The sequence below is a fragment of the Haliotis asinina genome, chromosome 2, assembly GCF_037392515.1.
Source record: "Haliotis asinina isolate JCU_RB_2024 chromosome 2, JCU_Hal_asi_v2, whole genome shotgun sequence".
Classification (NCBI taxonomy): domain Eukaryota; kingdom Metazoa; phylum Mollusca; class Gastropoda; order Lepetellida; family Haliotidae; genus Haliotis; species Haliotis asinina.
Genome location: NC_090281.1, coordinates 49,283,422 through 49,304,200, shown reverse-complemented (window position 1 = coordinate 49,304,200; position 20,779 = coordinate 49,283,422). Strand labels below are relative to the sequence as shown.

The 20,779-nt window shown below is 38.9% G+C and overlaps 1 protein-coding gene across 5 annotated transcripts in view; it reads right to left on the bottom strand.

Annotated features, from left to right (window-relative positions):
• The window catches only part of LOC137273855 (phospholipid-transporting ATPase IA-like), a 94,455-nt gene that overhangs the window by 38,301 nt on the left and 35,375 nt on the right, over positions 1-20,779 (bottom strand). For 4 of the 5 annotated variants that reach the window (XM_067806735.1, XM_067806736.1, XM_067806739.1 and 1 more), the window contains exons 2-5: positions 6,888-7,008; positions 4,733-4,832; positions 4,254-4,352; positions 2,620-2,665 (exon numbers count right to left, since the gene is read on the bottom strand). In XM_067806735.1, the coding sequence (XP_067662836.1) occupies positions 2,620-2,665; positions 4,254-4,352; positions 4,733-4,832; positions 6,888-7,008 (366 nt within the window). Of the gene's footprint in view, positions 1-2,619; positions 2,666-4,253; positions 4,353-4,732; positions 4,833-6,887; positions 7,009-18,344; positions 18,414-20,779 lie in introns of those variants that run through there. The other variant, XM_067806737.1, reaches the window with a different exon arrangement.

The following is a 20,779-nucleotide window of genomic DNA, read 5'->3' as shown; positions in this document are numbered from 1 at the left end:
GTCAACACCATACCTTGATGTCTCCTGACATGACACCCACATTGTAGACCAGCAAAATATGCATCTGGAAGAACTAATCAATTTCACCGAAATGAGAAGTGTCAATCAGCCAAACGTTCAGCTCAGTAAAGAGTCTGCTTGCTTGCAGGGTCCAATAATTGACTCTCAGTCTTCCTCACGCAGAGGAGTTCTCAGCAAATCAACCCCATTTAGCTCAAGGCTCCTTAAATCAAAGGCCACTTCCTTGATATAAACCGTTTGTAACTGCTCTACATATTCAAACACATCATTTGTATTCCAAAAATGTTTGGGCAGAGTGTGGCAGTAATGAAAACAAATTTTCTCTGGTTTGTGAGGAGGAAATTAGGAGCCTGAAGGCTGAATACCATGGCTGATGGCACTGGCTGTTCAATGCCTACCACATCCTATATATTCGCCACCATCTCCAAACATCACTAGACAGGACTATTTACCAAGAGGTCAAATTGTCGATGAACATTCAGAATGATGCAAAAAATATCAGTAGCATATATATATGTGCTTGCAAATGCTTCTCTTTGATGTTTTTTATTAATATTTGTTAAACAGGTGTTTGTTTTTAGAAATGATATAAAATTTGACACAGTATTTGGTTCTTGAGCATGACATGACACTTCAAAAACACAAAGCACTGGAAGTGCCTTTTGTTATTCTGGAGAGGCAACAGTTTTAAGCTTGCATATGGAACTGAAATGTGAAAGCTAGGAGCATTTCAGGAAAATAACTCAAACTGAATGTTAAACTTCAATATTCATTGTGACACTCTGTATATCAGACTCGAACTAAAATATGCTCTTTGCTATTTATGAAACAATATTTATATTTTTAAGATGTACAGGTTTTTAATCTAAAACACTGACTTCTGACCAAAGATGTAAAAAGTAAGTTTAAACATGGCAAGATACAAAGAGGTAATAGAGTAATTTTGATAGAATTAAGAAATGTACAAATATTTTTCACCTTTTCTTACAAACAACAGTTAAAAAATCACATGTCATTTCTAACAATTTTGATGGTCAAAGGTCTTATTTTTTCTTTCCAGGCTCTTGTCCCTGAATGCAAACTTTAACATATCTCCCTCCTAACCCAGACCAGAGTACTGAGGAGTCCAAAAAAGAAGGGACTGTTTTGATATTATACGCATCATTACATGAATGAGTGAGTGAAGTTAGTTTTACACCACTTTCAGCAATATTCCAGCCATACCACAGCAGGAGGGGGATCCTGGTAAATCGAATCTGTATCTTCGGCATGATGAGTGAACACTTTACCCATTAAGTTACCCTAGTCCAATCTGAATGCAAGACAACAAGTGCAAGGCTATCCACTGCCTCCATAAAGTCTATTTATAGCTCAATTCTGATTCTCAGCATCACCTATCCCTGACAACATCAAATAGAACACTGCTGCAAATAGCTACAGAATTGCTGACATCAAGCGATTATCAGTCACTCACTGACATCAAACAGGGACAGAATTCATCACAGGGCTATGATAAATCCTAACAGGCGGCAGCCCAATCACGTCACACTGTCACAGGTTTAGCCGTGGCAGCATTGGGTCAACACATGTTGCTTCCAATCAATAGGGAGGTTGAAAGGCAATTATTGAGGTCTTCAGTCATGAAGTGATAGCAGCACCTTTGCCATGACTGCTGCTTGTGTAGCTTTTCGTCCACCATGATTTGATGGAAATAAGATAAAGCTGAACCCTGCTTACTCATTCAACCACCTAACCTCACGATACTAAACTTACAGGTGCAGTGATGCAGCCAAGTGGTTAAAGATTTCACTCAAAGCTGCATGCTCAATGTGGGTACAACGTGTGAAGCCCATTTTGAGTGTCCCCCACTGTGATATTGCTGGAATACTGATAAAAGATGCCCCAAACTCATGATTACTGATTAAATCACTTATGTTTACATAGATGCCTGAGTTCCAGATGAGGGAACATGAATGCAGGGACAGGCTGTGTGTGCTGTCAAGGAGGCAGCATGCAGCTTAAACAGAGTCAGGATTCCTGGTGCTGCTTCAAAACTAGACTAATGCTTTGTCTCTGAATACCTGAATAAATAATTTTTATAATAGAAAACTAACCCATATACGCTGTAAAGGGGGCCCAGGGAGGCCACAGACTCAGAACCTGGGGAAAACTAAACTTGGTTTAATTAGTGCTTTAGCATTGCAGAGAGGGTTTGGCAATCAGGAAAATAATGTGGTTCGGGGACCGTGAGGCAGACTACAGAAAGGGTTTGGCAGTCAGGAAAATAATGTGGTACAGGAACTGTGAGACAGACTACTTGAAAATGTTAAAACATGTCTAAACGAGCAAGTGTGTTGAGGTTCATGCTGCCTCGACAGTACTCCTGCTGTTATCGCCTGTCAGCTTAAGGATGGAGGATCCTTGAGGTGATGCAGGTCTCTGATGATTACTACGTTGGTGAAACCCACAGCATGGCTACTCTGCAAGTCTCCATTATGAACTGTGACATAGTACATGTAGGGTATTCACAAGAATATGATTCACTTAATAATCAAGCATGCAGATATGAAAGAAAAGACAAAACTGAAAAATGCTTACCATTAATTTTTCTATTATTTACTGCATCGTCCGCTCTGTGTCGTTTCTGCAAACATACAAGAAATCATGTGATAGGAATGGGTTCTACAGTTGAGTATCTTTGAACTGAATCAGGAAGTGTAGATCAAGAAAGTGGACAAGATCAAGAAAGTCTTCTCATCACTATCAGAAGTTTGTTTGAAAACTTTTGTCGACATCTGTGCAATTCTGTTTTCTCAAAAACTCAATGTTACAAATATGATAAAACATTTTACATTTTTTCATACATATCTTCAATCAGTAAAGATATACACAAATATATGGGAAATGTTCCTGCAAACATGATACCCGTAACAACTTGTTTTGTGAATGGACTTTGAAATTGGGATCATCAAAATTAGCTTCAAACAGAGGTGATGTCAACACACTCATGACATGAAAATACTAAAATCTAAAAACTTACGTATCTCAGAACAAGCTGTTTCATAGGACTTACTCCCATATGTTCTGTTAATCTCAGAAATGAAGTCCCTCGGTTACAACTAGAGAATATCTATACTGTACTGACTGTGCGCAAACCTACTTGTTGCATTAACAACTGAAGCTAATACATTAGTGGGGGCAACTCTGAGTACATGTATTACTAATACTACCATCGAATCATGTAGAATGCCCAGGAAGACAAGTTCACAATCTAGTTTAAATATAGCATGGATACTGAATGCTGAAATAAAAGATTCTCATGTATCACCAATGTACTATATTATATTCTCATATAACATATTTGTGTTGAGGGGCGGTGGGGTAGCCTAGTGGTTAAAGCGTTCGCTCGAACCCAGGTTTGATACCCCACATGGGTACAATGTGTGAAGCCCATTTTCTGGTGTCCCCTGCCGTGATATTGCTGGGATATTGCTAAAAGTGGCATAAAACTAAACTCACTCACTATTTGTGTTGAAATTATTTTGATTGAAATTTTTACTTCAGGTTGTACAGTAATATTTGTTTATAACGCACTCAAAGGGACTGTTGTTTTCAGTTCTGTTGTTTTGAGTTCAGCTGTTCGTTGTAAACACGTCAATTAACGCGTGAAATAGCACAGAGGGACCCGTCAATTTGTTTGTGGGCAGTTGGGTCTTCTGAATTTGTTCGTTGTAACCAGCAATTCGTTGTAAGCGTGTACGTTATAAGTGAACTTTACTGTACTTTAAATCTGACTTCACCACATTTGAATATTTTTGTGTGGTATGTTTAGTAAGATGAAACAAATTTAATTGGATATGAAGTGGCAAAATGCTGGACTTCAGGGAGAGCTCGTCAAGGGACATAACTGCTACTCCTCATCCGGATACCCACATAGGGAATTATCTCTCCTTTATTTTTTCTAAGAATAGAGTGTAATAGTGAATGAAATAGAGAATGAAATAGCTAACACAACCCAGAGGGAACTTCCATGCCAATAATTTCATGCTGTATTTTTAGTAAGAGGAAGTAATTGGACAATGATTACAAATATTTATGCTCAGCAGCTCTGCTTGTTCACCCATTAGGTATCATTAATTCCACTAATATGAAGCTTACAAACAAAAGAATAGATAAAACCGTCTCTGAGATGTAACAGGAACTATGGGAATGAAATGCAAATTTTGACTTACAAAATCTTCAATGAGCTCCTTGATGGCAGACACCATGAGAATAAGCAGGAGAGGTAGTGCAGTTGTGTAGCGTCCCGTTGGTGAGACATTCGGGATTTGCTAAAACAGAAAACGTTTAAGTTAGTGATTTTAGTTGAAGTCTGTACTTCAATATGGCAGCCATGTAGAGGTTTGGGTCAGGAGAAACCGCAATAAAAAACTGTCTCCTGTCTGTGTGACAAGCAGGGTTTTCACCACTTGCTGGGAAACAAACCCAGATATCTGTGTGACAAGCAGCGCTTTCACCACTGGGCTCACTGCTTTTCAAATTAATAGTAACATAAAATGATTAGCAGACTTGTGAAGAGGGTAGACAGTCACACAAAGACGGGTTATCTCTTCATAGGAGAATGTGCCATGTTTTTGTCAGCAAACAATAGTTTCATTCGCATATTATTTATAAGCTACTTCTCACATTGCCACCTGCCTTCTGGTCTTACCTGTATAAGGGCGATGAAAAGGAAGAATATGTTGGCATATTTCCGGAACTGCTCAAAGAGGAACTTTGGGAGAAATGTCAGGAAGTTGTACTTGGCCGTACTGAAAACAGAAATATTGCATATTTAGTGAGATTAAATGTTTAGGCCACTTTTAAGTTCAGTGTCCTGGCATATTGATGAGTATGTGTGTGTTTGTCCTTGTCCAGACATCGGACAATCTGAAGCGTTAACCCTTCTACTTTCTTTTACTTACTTTTATCAGAACATATGCCCTGTCATATGTTCTGATAAATCTCCACTATACCCTGGATGCATCTACGTATCGGCCTGATGATTTCATTACCTCCCTTGACCGACATTTTATACAATCAGGTGTCTATGCAGAGAAATTGAGCATACAAATGAGAACTCACTACTTTAGATTCTAAAATTATCTAATCGATCAGACTTGGCAACACAATCGATGCTGAGGTAGGAGTTTTTGCATGTATTTTCTTTAAGTGTCAGTTTGTCTGTATGATTTCTCCCCAAAGCTGAGTCACACTGTGAATAAACCTTAGCGGCGATGACCGCTACTTTTGTTGACACTGGCATGCTCAGTTGTAACAGCGACTTAGCTGACTGGCTAAGATGAGAATGCTGAGCCAGCCAAGGGAGGTAATAAAATTATCAGGACGAGCCATAGATGCATCCAAGGTATAATGGAGATTTGTTGGAACATATACCCTGGAGATTATTGAGGATGGCTGGGATCAAACCATGGCTTTCCACCTTTCCAAACAGACAAGTTGCATACATGACACAAGTTTAAGCATGCAACTTTATATAGTTTTAAAAGTATTAAAATGTTCAGTGACTCATAAAACAATACAAGTTTGATCTATGTTGACTGCACACAAAACCACAGCGCCTGGGCTGGGATCATCTTTTGGTCCTATAGGAAATACCAAATTTGAAAATTTTGTTGTAATGGTATGAACCCTACAAGACAAATATATCCTCAGTTGTCTCATAGAGGTTTCAGTACTGGAAATTTTAGATTGTCGTAACATGTTGTTCAATGATAATCTACTCAAAAGTAATACCAGACATCAAGGCCAACTAATATTTTCCTAAGGAGCATTTAGAGTCGTATGTAAAATTAAATGTTTCTCAGGCACATTTTTTTGTCAAAAGTAACAAGGGCAGTAGGAGGTCCATTAAAAACATATTACGAGGGAGGAACATATTTTTACTTTTTTCTCTCAGAAATACAGCTTGGAAAGTTTAGCACATGTTAATGAGTTGCAGATTCAGTCATACTCGTTCCTACAGACACTAATCCTTACAGTGGACAAATGAATGATTGGGACTCGGAAAAGTCAAAATTATTTTTTTAATGGCAATGAAACATGACAATTTAATGGCAGTTTTTTGTTACATGCACAAATAAAAGAGACAAGCAGATGCACGAGAAGCATTTTATATAAAGTCTAAGCGATTACTAGCCCAAACTGATTTGTGTCCAGCTCTAAACTTGTGGTAAAAGTAGAAGAATGTACTCAGACATTGTTGACAAAGAAACACTACAACTTCTAAACCAAAGACAAGTGACAACTATGTTACAAAACATTTAATGTTTAAAGAGCTCATCTAAGGCCACACCAATTTTATTCCTTGTTTAACAGATCCGCTTGTCATATTATTTCAAGGATAAGACAAAAATTACAAATTAATTCTTCTCACTCAAAAAAAATTCCTAATGTTCTTATTGGCCAAAAGTAAAATAAGAACTTACAAGAAAAATGATTTTTAGATTGTGTTTTTCGCCCCACATACCCTTCATAATTTGAAAAAAGTAAAATACTTTGAGTATTTAGAAGGAATATTACAGTGATTGGTGATTTATTTTATTTTTTCCCTCCTGCCTTTGAGGTTTTCTGAGGACGATAATCCATAAAAACTCGTAATCAAATGGGTCTCACCTAATAATGTAACAAAACTAAAATCTATAGCAAAGGATGCTGGGAAACAGGTTCCAGCTGGTAGATTCAAATCTTTTTTGGCACAGACAGGAATAACTAATTTATAGTGTGTGCCTATACATACTGTCATCGAATGGGTCGTTACACTACTGTAAACTGACATTGATATCTGCACAGTTTAGTAAGCTCACCTGATTTCATTATGGCAGAACTTGGTAAGCTGTGGGCCATTGATTCTGATGAGTCTCTGCTGGTGGTGGTCCGCCTCCTCTGTGGTCTCTGATGCCTGTGCCTCCTCCATATGCCGATAATCTGAAATAGAGACACACAATTAATGTTCAACATTCTCAGCACATCTGTCTGGGGCTGGAGTAAGACTTCAGTATCTGTCTGAAATGAGATTCAGCTTAGAGAATTGTGTCTGTTGGTTAGTGCTGAGCTAAGCAATACTGCAGCCATATGATGATGGTCTGTAAGTAACTGAGTCTGGATCAGAAAATCTGGTGACTGACAACACCTCTTATCTATGCATTCAGGATACAACATGTGTCAACAATGTCAGCAAGTGTGACTGCCTCATTGTGTTTGTTGCCTCTTACAAGAAGCATGGATTGCTTAAATAGGATTATTTTTTCATAATTGACAATTATTATTCCCTGTTTCCCCTGTTTCAGCAAAAGGCAATAATGCCAGGGGATTCTAATGGCCTTTGCTAGAAATTTCGCTTGACAACAGGTAAATAGGATATTTTTAAACTAACAAAAAAACAGGAAAACATGCATTAGACACATCACAAAATGCACTAGGTGCTTCACTGAATGTCATCATTGCCCACTGATGCAGACTGTTGCTCACATTATCAGTCATTGGTTTGTCTGGTCAAGACTCTGGTCAAGAGTGGCATTGACAATAAACAACTAAACTTAAGTGGAATGGGACTCCTTGCTTTACACCTTAGGTTGCATTATGACCAGTATACATTGCTGACATCAGTGGACACCACTGATGCCCAGCACTCTACTCCTTGTTACTCTACAAATACAGTAAATGGGATCAGGCAAACTACAAAAAAAACAACTGTTGCACTTCCGATTACATCTCTTTAAAATTTTAGGTAGGTAGGCATTTTCTTTCTTTTCAAACATTTTTTTAGAAGTAAAGAACTAACCAATGAAACATTTATCAATGCATAATTGTTCATTCAGTCGAGCTAAATAAACGCTACTGAACAGTGTTATTATTTAAGAGCTGTATTTGGGTTTGTAAACCACTATGGCACAGACAGTAAAATGTTATAAAATATATATATCCACCTAAAATATCAACTCTCTCGCAAGCTGATTTCATATACACCCCTATGTCCACAGATGACTCACTCTTACACTTTCCGACCCATTCACTGATCGATCCACATTAAATTTACTGTTAACCAAGGTTTACAATGTCGACATCTTTACTTTGTATACACTTTGTATACCACTCTAACACTGCAAACATCTCTACTTTCTGTCAACAGAGAGGATTTCATTCCAAGCATTTCAGATGAAAACCAGCACTGGCTTCCTCTACTTCAATCAGAGGCAGAGTAGGAGAGGACAATAAAAAGGCCATGACAATTGCTGATCAGATTAAGTCTTCACACCAACCTCCAATAATGACATTTATGAACACATTAACATTTCTGGTCTTAAAAGAGGCATTGGCAAAGAATCAGGCCATTTGTAAAATACCCACACAATACATATGGTTGTATGGAAGATATGGACAGTGGATCAATTGGACAGGCTTACAGTTTGGGATGCAGATACTACCTCCATAGCCCCACCAAACTGAAGATATACAGCTCATATCCCTATGAAACAGAGGATATACAGCTCATATCCTCACCCAATAGCATATACAGCTCATATTGTTCCCAAACCGAAGATATACAGCTCATATCGCCACCAAACAAAGGATATGGAGTGTTCATATCTTTACCAAACAGAGGATATACAGCTCATATCCCCACTTAGAACATACCTTGATGCCTAACAAATATTACCACCCAGCATTATCAGTATCATATTTGCCATTGATACTACCACTACTACAGTCATCCAACCACAAAGCAAGTGTATAGATGATCTACAGCACCTTGTGTGTCTAAAGCCCTATAAGTCACAAGAGAGTTATGTACTTCCTATCATGTACTGGTGGGAAGATCACATGTTGGAGGGGTCAATCAATAACTGGTGGCAAGTTCCCGTCCAAGTGCGGGGGAGAGATGGGGAAGCCAACAGCGTGCCAGAACTTCTCTGATGGAGTAGTCCTTGAAGGCACTGACTGGAGGAGGTCATTGACCATGGCAAACATTTCCTTAACAGGGGGATGAGTTTAACGCTGCTTTGAACAATATTCCACTTTTATCACGACCTGACAGCTGAATGTTAAATGAAATCTGAAGTGATGCACATCTCTGATGTTTACTGATTTGGTGAATCCGAAAGTGATGGTATGGTGCTGAGAAGTCTACATACACATGTTGTTTTGAACTTGGATTCAAACTGACAATCAGGGTGTCTCCATCTGTTCCGTGAATCCTGTTTTGACAGACTGATTGACGGAATGTTGTTTAATGCTACAGTCAGCCATCTTCTACTCACATCATGGCATTGCCTGGATGGGAACGGAAAACCAGTGGCTGATAACAAAAACAACACCACCCTGTTTGGGTGAGTTTAGTTCTCAGATACATTCCAGGCATGTGGCGAAGATCTGTAAATAATCACTATTCAACATCACAAGCATTGATCTATGCAGGTAAATTATGACATGTCATGCCATAAGTCTGACCACCCAATCCTGTAAGTTGCCTCTTACGACAAACATGGGTTCCTGAAGATGAATTCATACCTGGATCTTCACTGGTATCCCTATTAGTGTTACGTGAAATCAGAACATATGTTCTAAACTCGCTACATCAAGTTCTCCTGATAAGACTAGAGCAGCAGACCTGACACAATACTGGAGGTTATTCTAATCACATCCTAATATGACCTCAGCAAGGGAGATGTGTAGGATGAGCCAATGACACAAAATAAACCCAGTCTCAGTATGCACAAAGCATTCAACATTTAATCATGGATTCTAGCGAATTCAAAACATAATGATAGAGTTGGTCCAAAACTTTGTAAAAGCTACTGTATTTATTCACAATGTACCACCTCTTTTAATCATCTTTTAGCAGTTTGAAAACAACACCCACACCCACACCCACACCCCCCCCCCCCCCCCCCCCCCACCACCACCACACAGACACACACACACACACACAGCGTTACAGGTGATATACATCCACATGGAAGGACTCAGATAACTGTTTGGTACTCAAAAGCCTACAGATTTAAAGATACAATGTTCCAAATCAGCACTGTCCATTACTCATGACAAAATGCCGACAAGCAAGTCAAACATCAGTGCATATCAGAATTTTACGCCACATAAATTACATAACATGTACTAAATCCTGTCACAGAGTCAGAACCAAACTCGCATACTCACAAACCTCACTCCAAGTCAGCTGATTATGACACTAATCCACTGTTTTGCCAGTGAGATATTACGACTAAACTCTTGACAGCTACAAGTTGCTGTGTGTGACCGTCACTCAAATCAGTTGTTCTGTCAGTGAGATACCACGACTGAACTCCTGACAGCTACAAGTTGCTATGTGTGACTGTCACACAAATCCACTGTTTTGCTAGTGAGATACTACAACTAAACTCCTGACAGCTACAGTGAGTGAGTGAGTTTAGTTTTACGCCACACTCAGCAATGTTACAACTATATGGTGGCGGTCTGTAAATAATCGAGTCTGGACCAGACAATCCAATGATCAACAACATGAGCGTCGATCTGCACAACTGGGAACCGATGACATGTGTGGACCAAGTCAGTGAGCCTGACCACCATAAGGACTGAATATGCTTTGGAATACACTTATCATGTAAATTCTATCCAAACATTTCTATCAAATATAATTTGGTGATTTACAAATGAGAAACATATTTTCAAATCAACCAGAGTTTCATCCTTTGGATTATTACATATTTGTGTGTGACCCAACTCAAAATACTGTGAGGACAATTTGTGTCAATATTGCAGACTTGTGTACTAGACACTCACTCACTCACTCAACTTATCGGGAATGTGAAGCTCCCTTTTAGCAATTCTCAGCTTTGTTGAATTAAGCGGCCTATCACCCATGGGAAAATAATATTGTTTAAACCTATTACCAAATTATGCATCATCATGCTTCCAAGCAGGACAAGAAAAATCCGTGTATGGTGTTCATCAAAAACTGGGTTGAGTTATATACACTAGGGCACCAGTGTTCTTGTGATCTACTACGTACTGACTGTCAGGAGTTGCTAAAATATGATCATCACAAAGTATTTATTTGGTGATCTTGTTCATACATCCAGCTGATCAGATGTTATCAAACAATTCCTGCTTATATCAACATACAAAGTGCCAAATCTGCAAGATACAATATCAAATCATTTGGTTCATGACAATCTTAGTCGACACAGGCTGTGTAACAGGTGGACAAGCTAACATGATTAAAGATGGACAGTTGTGACGGACAGCTGTCACTAGTCAGAGTGTGTCATTATCTGTGGCACAGCTTGGAGGATGGTAGGGATTCTGTGGGAGACTACTCACTGATTGCAAGACCCATCTAGTCCATTACAGGCACTAGCTCAACAAACACAAACAAACAAGTAGAAATTATTTCTCTGAACAGACCATGTTGGAAAATGTATGGTGGGTTGGTAGAGGTGTAGGCATGGAGGTGTACATGGGCGTGAGTGTTGGTGTTGTGGGCATGGGTGTGAGGCTTCGCGTTGTGGGCATGGGTTTGAGGGTTGGTGTTGTGGGCATGGGTGTGAGGGTTGGCGTTGTAGGCATGGGTTTGAACGTTGGTGTTGTGGGCATGGGTTTGAGGGTTGGCGGTATGGGCATGGGTTTGAACGTTGGTGTTGTGGGCATGGGTGTGAGGGTTGGCGTTGTGGGCATGGGTGTGAGGGTTGGCATTGTGGGCATGGGTGTGAGGGTTGGCGTTGTGGGCATGGGTTTGAGGGTTGGCATTGTGGGCATGGGTTTGAGGGTTGGCGGTATGGGCATGGGTTTGAACGTTGGTGTTGTGGGCATGGGTGTGAGGGTTGGCGTTGTGGGCATGGGTGTGAGGGTTGGCATTGTGGGCATGGGTGTGAGGGTTGATGTTGTGGGCATGGGTGTGAGGGTTGGTCTTAAGGGCATGGGTGTGAGGGTTGGCGTTGTGGGCATGGGTGTGACCGTTGGTGTTGGAGCGGCCACAGGGAGGAAGGAAAGATTATGGGCATGGTAAGATTGTTGAATTTGCATTAGGATAGGGAATTATACTGACAACAGATTCGCAAGATTATTTGACAAGCTGTTGATTTTTCTGCACAATGCCATCTAAATGTGCATAACATCTACAAAATATTCCAAGCTGGACAAGTGGATGTTGTTTTAGGCCAAAGTGTGCACCATTTCACCTATACCTTTGCAGTCTATCAATCACCCTACTTGGACAAGGCAATGGTGGATTATGTATTACACCGACCAACCATCGCTACTGGAACACTATGACTAGGCTCCACCGGGTCACACCTTATCACCTCTTCATCTCAATCACTTGGCTTTAACAACCATCAAGGAGAGCTGAAGACTTGGTTCTCTAATACCCTCCAAGGATATTGGATATCTGGTCATTGACAAGAAATGAAGTGAATTACTGAGGCTTTGTCAGGAATATTCTTTTTACCTCATCTAAATAATTCTTATCATTCTAAATAAGTGAAGGAACATGATGGCACGGCAAAATTCATTCACTCCTTAATCTTTCATGGGTTTTTGACAAGCAAAAGTGATTCACATTTTAATGGAACTAATGTGGACTTGCCATGTGAATACCAAGAAAGAAGCGTTTCTGCCAATAAAATTAAACCTCTCACACTTTAATTTGGATCACTTCATACAGGATAGACTTGATGTAAAGATCTGATTGCAGACACATCTAGCTCCATCCCCAGTGAACAGAAAAGGGCTATCTTGCCAACAAAATCAAACCTCTCATACTTTAATTTGAGGCACTTCATACAAGGTAGCTTGATGTAAAAATCTGATTGCAGACATGTTCTGTTTGTTATTAAATTTTATTCTAAAGAATTTAGGTACTATTCTTGATATTTCAAAATTCAGCTTCAACTGAAAAACTATATATCTAAGACACCAGTCTTTTATCTATTATTGCTCTTTATACATTTTATCTTTCTACTCTTTCAACTTAATATTTTTTTATTTATTTTTATTATTTATCTACCGTTCTGTATGTGAATATATATACTAAGTCTAAATAGTATCTCTCTATCTGAGCTAAATATTTGATAGTTGTTAAACATATCATAGTACTCTTCTATCATGTTTAACTTGTGACACCTAAATAAAATACTTCTGTCTGCCATATTCAGCTCAGTCATGAAATACAATCATGTTTGTACTGAGTCAACATTATTAAAAAATCAGGATTTCACTTAACATGTCTGCACGGTTTACAGAAGAGGTTTAGACTCATGAATGATCAATACATATCTAAGACAGTAATTTAACACTGTCTGTTTTGTGCTGCTTGACTTTAAGGGCATTCAGAATGAGCTTTTCAAAGCTTGACGATGTTTTAAACACTCAACACAACTTAGTCAATCTATAAAACTCTTGTACCACTTGCTTAATAATAGGCATTGGTGGGACAATTGTTCAACTAATCACAAAGACACAACTAATCAAAAAGTCAACTAATTCAATTCTTACTATTAATCTTTGTTTCAATACCTGTTACTCCAAAGAAATGCAAATAAGAAGTGAAAAAGCAAATATTTTCATCCATGGTCCCAGGACTGGCACACCATCAAATGCATCAATGAATATTATCAGTGCAATTAATATAGTTACCTCCCTTGTTATATTTCACCTAAGCTCACTTCATTGGCTAAGTAGCTTGGCAGTATCCAATCATGACACCACTTATTGGGTTTGCAGTAATTGGAAGCAAGATCAACTATTAATCATCAATGAGGTAGGCATTTGGACATTTAGGGACTGAAAAACATGGTGTGCTCACCACAGATTTGTTTGTTTGTCTACTCTGAAATATTCTAGGTGGTGTGCAAATAACCGAATCTGAAGCAATCCAGTGGTCTACAGCATGAGCATCAATCGACACAACTGGGATATGGTGTCGACATGTGTTGACTAAGTCAGTGAGTCTGACCACCTGATCCTATTAGTCGCCGCTTGCAACAAGCATGGGTTACTGAAGACCAATTCTAACCTGGATCTTCATGGTCATAGACCATGTAAACCATATTAAGATATCATGACAATAAACATAACAAACAAGTATGTGTGATAAGTATCCAATTGTATCATTACGGATATATTATCCTGACTTGTACTAAAAAGTGGTGCTCGATATCATACACAATATGCAGATCAATAATTGTAGCCCAGTAATCAATCTGCAGTCGATTGTAATAGTAAACCACACCACAAAACGCATGTAGACAATAACGGGATACAATCATTATGCTGTGCAACAAACCAGACGCCAATTGAGGACACTTAGTCAGGTTGTTGTTTTTTGGGTCAGGAAACTGCCTCAGTTGTTCAACAAACAAAACAATAAAAACATACTTCATAATTTGAAGATTCATATTTCAGGAATTCAAATTAGTTTCCTGAGCCCATCAATAATCGCAGACGCAAGCGAGATGAATGACTTGACCGATTATGAGATTGATGTCATCATCACTAATACAGCACACCTAATCTGATGATAAGTGCATGACAAGTGCATGTATACGAACTGGGGTAACATGAAAACAATGACAACCTCAGCAAAACTAACAAGCAATATGACATTTCAAGAACACTGACCTGATAAAGTGTCTGCTGCAATCTGATTGGTTGAAAAATGTTCAACAAGATCTATGTCCTGAAAACAACTTCAAACTTTGGATACATGTATTGTCTCTGAATGGCCAAACCTACCACCTAAGCCATCATGGAGTTGGACTATAAGAGTACAATAAAACAAAATGCCAACCGATTCAAAGATGCATCATGACTGATTGAACCATCTAAAAGATACAAAATGGAAAAAGGGCTAGACAACAGTACAACAATGAAATGTCCATTAACATCAATAGCTGGTCTGATACCAAACCTTTAGAATTGTCTACAACTTATCTAAGATATGGTGGTTACCATAGTCAGGGCCTCAGTGGAGCTTTAAAAGGTTTTATGGTGTACATGTGAAGGACCTGACTCATCAATGATAAAAATCAATTCCCAGCTTTGACTTGCACCATATGTTTCCATACTTTATAGTGAATAATTCACTGGTCTTTGCATGTGTTTGTGATAGGTTGCATCAGTATGGCCTGTGGCTATGGATACACTCATTGAGTGAGTATGGTTCTAGACCACGTTTTGCAATATTCCAGCACCAGAAATGGGGTACACACATCATACCCACGTGGGGAATTGAACCCTGTTTTTTGACATGATGAATCTAATCTTTAACCATTAGGCTACCCCACCGACCCGTATACTCTGCAAACGCTTACTATCATCATTATTTTAAAATATTTTATAAAGACATGGTGAGGTCACAGTTGGAATTATTTTGTCAGTTTCTTAAGATTATGGATTTTTTTTATGTTTTGTATCCATGATAAAATTTCTTTCATTAAACAGTATACCTTCAGTGCACAAACAGAATTACTTTGTTAACATCACAGAATCACCTGCTGTTTATTTCCTTTAATTACAATCAATATATCAATCCATGACTACCAAAATGTAACATAGAGGAGAGGGGGAAGAAGGAATAAAGAGACAGTGAGAAAAGGAGAGAAAAGGAAGAAAGAGAGACAGGGGAGGGGGAGAGGAAGGAAAGGGAGGGAGAGAGAAAGGGGACAGTGGTAGAGACACATAGGAAGACACACTGGCACACAGACAGACAGACAGGCATTCAGACTCACCAACTACAAGAGAATAATCACACTAATAGCTTCCGCCCAAGGACAAGCTACTTTGACCATCCATCTAAGTCTCCTGATAAGGTAAGGTCAATGACCCAACTATTTCCCGTCAACAAATCATCATGCCCACTATAGGCCCTGAATGTGTTCGTCAACTGTGAGCTCTTCCTAGAACACAGACTTAAGGATGTGGCTCAAATGGCTTGAAGGAACCAGCTTGGATTATGTTAAATATGAATTATGTCACTTTAATGTCCACATCAGAATCAATGTATGACCACACACCATAATAAAACCTTTTTTATCCACACAGGTTACAAACTCCCACTTTACATGTGAGTAACAAACGAACATTTCTGTTATGAGGACAATTGTCAAAACAGGCACTAAACCCCAGACAATAAAACAACATTTCCCTACACACATAATACACACTTGTTTTCCACATAGGTGATAAAAACGCATTAATCCACACAGGCATAAATGTAAAATTGTAGATTTTTTGCTGTACATCATATTCACAGTCTACATTAACAATAAAAGCCCAGTGAATCATGCTAGTATTCCTACTCCTTTTACAATTTTCTGTGGGGAATATACTACTAAAACTAAGTTCAGGAACACCCAATGTTTTGTTGATAACTAATCTGTCATAGTATATACTGAGGGAAAAATCACTTGAAAGCACTAGCGTTAATTTAATTTTTTCCATTTTTTATTTTCACAAACTATACAACACAAAGCTTGTGAAGACATATTAGGAAATAATCAAGGAACATTTGTGCTTCCATGTGATCTCTTATTTGTTTTCCTCAGTATATTAACTATAACATGAAGAAATCAGGTGTTCTTTGATTTCTTTTGAGCTGCATATTTAAAGCTGAGAAACCGTATCACACACATCAATTACACATTTAATTACTTTGACCTCAGGTAGTACCATGTCCTTACTCTGTATCGGGTAGCTCTCCATCTCTGACGAAAGAAGCTGTAAAGATGATCCTGATACACTCTTTCCAGGGACTGAATCGGATGTATACGAAATAGAACGCTACAATGGTAATGGTGAAGGCTGATGCTGCTAAGAGTCATTTGTCCAGCATCAGATGGCATCCCTGCTGCCGGAAAGTATCATGTACTACACATCCATTATGAGGGTCAGTGAACACTTGATACCATCACAGGAGATGTGTGGTCGAAATGTGTGTGAATGTGTGTATTTGTGTGGGAGAAGGGAGTGAGTGAGTGAGAGAAAGAGAGAGAGACAGAGACACAGAGAGAAAGAGAGAGACAGAGTGATATATGACACTGGTTAATTTTCACCATATGGATGATAAAGGGTGATATCATATGCATGGCTTCTTGTACAGTAAAACAAGCACCAGGTTTTTATAGTGCTAGCCGACCAAAACACCATGCCCAGCTTTACATGAACTCTCAACCCAGATGCAGAGACTCCAAGCTGATCCATCCTTCTTTATGCTCACCATAAGGCAGGGCAACAACAAGTTGTTTAACACCACACTCAACAGTTGTTTAACACCACACTCAACAGTATTCTTTATAGCAGCAGCTTGTAAATAATCAAGCTTGAGCATCGACCATTGCAATGACATTACAATGACATGTGTCAACAAAAGTCAGCGAGCATGACTACCCGATCCTGTTAGTTGCCACTGATATGACACAGCTGAGTAGTTAAAACATATCATGTCATCATTAATACCTCGGCCATATACTGGGAGAGCCTGATCAATGTTTTCCAGGTAGCAGTAAGGAAGCAGATAGATAGAGCAGGACATTCCTATAATTTTTAAACATAATTTTAAATTTTCAAATTTCAGTGACCTTTCTGATGGGGTTAAGAGTTAGAAGCATAGGCTAATGTACCCAAATTGCACATTCACCATAAACCTAAGACAAGGATTCAAATAATCTGAAGATCCATCACATTGATGAATTATTTCAACAGCTAACATGTCTGACCTTCTGAGACAACTTGAAAAAATAATTCCATCATCAATCCAAAATGAAACAAAACAAAATGTGTTATTCATGTTTTTGAGCAAAATGTTTTTTTATACATTTCTATACTGGATTTTATAAATGCTATGGCATAAATAACTTTCTGCTTCACCACCAGAGTGATAAAACAGATGGTGAATATTAGCGTATTGAGTGTAGGAAATCACATCTTGTATACTGCAAACTGATTTCATTACTTGCTGAAGAGAAGCAATGTGAGATCAGCTGCAGCACAAATAACGTCCCTGTTCTACATCAGATGTATTCAACTGATTTCGTCAATATTACACCATCAGCTGGCTATGCACTCAGCATCTCCTCCCTGTTGGAAACATACCTGACAATTAACAATGGCCACAGAGGCCGATAATCAATACTACCAGGACGGATATCGTCGTGGAAATATGTGATGAATCACAACCAGCTTCTGTAGTACATGCATACCTACAACTTACATCACAATGGGCACACTGCCAATATTGGAACATATTAACAAATTGTCATATATACCGTCTCAAGGCTGTCTCAAAAATCAATGTGTGCCAGGCCAGGACGACTTGCAGGACACCCATAGAGAGCCACCATAGGTTCTGTGACCAGTGACATTCATAAACAACTCTCTTATGTCAGGGAAACATACATTGCACATCCCATCTGAGGTGACACACTATGGCAGCAGTTGACGTCTGGAGGACAATGAGGGTACATGTCAGAAGAGGAGACACTCTTGAGGCATATGGCAGGTGATATGGTCCCCCAGTTGTCAACATTATCATGTGACCAATGCTGAAATACCAAGCCTGCGGTTGTGTTGTTAATTACAGTTATCACTGAGTGTGGGTTGGTGGGTAATTAGAGTACTACAGTCAAATGTCGCTTGGGTCAGTGTTGTGATGTTGTGCTCAGTTGGGTCGGTGGTAGAGGTCAAGGTCGCATGTGACGGCAATGTTGTTACACTGAGTGGTGGTGGGTGTATTTGATGTACCCCAGTCAACTGTCATTGAAAATCATGGACACATGCAATTGTTCACATTACATGCAGTGGTTGCTGAATAGGGTCAATGTAGCTTAAAACCGACATGCCACTCTGATTGCTGGTGAGTATTTGACAACACTACAAGCAACTGTTGTGGTCATGGTCACATGCAATGAAAACAAATTTGAACACACTCAGTGGGAGGTTGGTGTGAGGTACTATAGGTAGCTGGAGTCATAGTCACGTGCAATAGCTCCATCAACATAATGAGAGGAGGCTGGCATTTGATTAATGTTCTACTGACAACTGTCTTAACAGTCAAAGCTGTGACTGTGACACTCTCTGTGGTGACTTCTTCAGAATACTGACATTTATTGATGTTGCTAATTACCACAGACAGTTCCTTGATGCACTAAGCAACAGATCTGCCATGGACCTTCAGGGCAGCTCAGATCCTGTACCTAGACCCATGATACCCTAGATTTAACACACACCATAGGATTGTTGATCTGTTTGCTTGTTCATTAATGTAGCTGGCAATATACCAGTTACATGCCCATGGTCTGAAATTGATCTAGTCTAGATAAGATAATCCAGTAATCAACAGTATGAGTATCATCTATGCAAATGGGGTGCAATGTTATGTGTCAAACTGGGACACATTTCATGAAGTGACATTACGACAAAAGTCATAAGTCTATGCTATAGCATAGGAGTTACGAGAGGGCTCATATCAGCAAGACTGCCCACCACATCTTGCTAGTCACCTCTTACAACTAGCAACGGTTGCTGGAGACCTAAACTTGATCTTCACAGGTTGTACACAGAGTACACAGCTAACCTACAACACCCATATTTCAAGCATAGTACCCAGATATCATGCAATGTACACAACATCCCAAGAATGTAACATACTTGGTTTAGATCATGAAACAAAAGTGGAAGTGTATGCTACAAGTTGATTGGTTGCAAAATTTTGATGGATGGGATCAGTTACCACAAACCAATTGCTGTATACAACAATATCAATGAAAGCTTAAGGTATGTTTTCAACTATAGTCCGTTGGGCTCAAAAGCAGACCTTTTGCCTCCAGAACAGACCGAATGTGACTCAAAAACTAATAAGCATTACATACTCAATGAAACGCTGATCATAATCAAAACATCATACCAACTCTGTGACTGTCCCTTTCTTTGCACTCATCCCTTGTAACAAATAGTGAAATGTGTCAGTATTTTTAATGATAGCTTGTTAAAGAACTTTTTAATTCTAAGAAAATATATTTTGCAAAAACCTCACAGAGTTATTATGATGTTCTGTCATTATGATCAGTGTTTCATTGAGTATGTTATGTTTATTAGTTTTTGAGCTAGACTGACATTAATCTGTCCGCTTTTGAGCCAAACGGATTATCATGACTCTGTTGACTCAATTCAGTAACAATAACAAAAGCTGTATTCCTTACCAAAACTTTACATCCAATATTTATGAAAGAACCACCACCTGCCATCACATCGTAAGGTTTCATATTTCGAAACTTGCATTTCTTCAGCTGTTGAGTATATGTTACACTGACTGACTTTATTTCAAGAAAAAATGACACAGGCATTAGACCCTTATGAAGAGAAATATATACCAACCATAACATGGATCAGGTAGGACGACTCACTTATCTCTCATCTGACTCCATTTTCAGAATCAACAGATTTCATGGTGACTTCCTGACAGACATCCTGTCCTGTTTTGTTCTCTGCCTACCTCAGGTTCTCTGTTGATTCACAGTACTGGTCCTTGTACTCCACATCAAGACATGTCCTGATCAACTAATTAGTGTGATTCCCTTGAAACATTCTTTGTATCAATATCGAACATCTCCAGGGTTTTCATACATGGGTACAGTTTCCTTGATTACAGGAATTTACGTAACAATGTCAGAATTACATTAGAAATCACAGATAGCAGCATTAT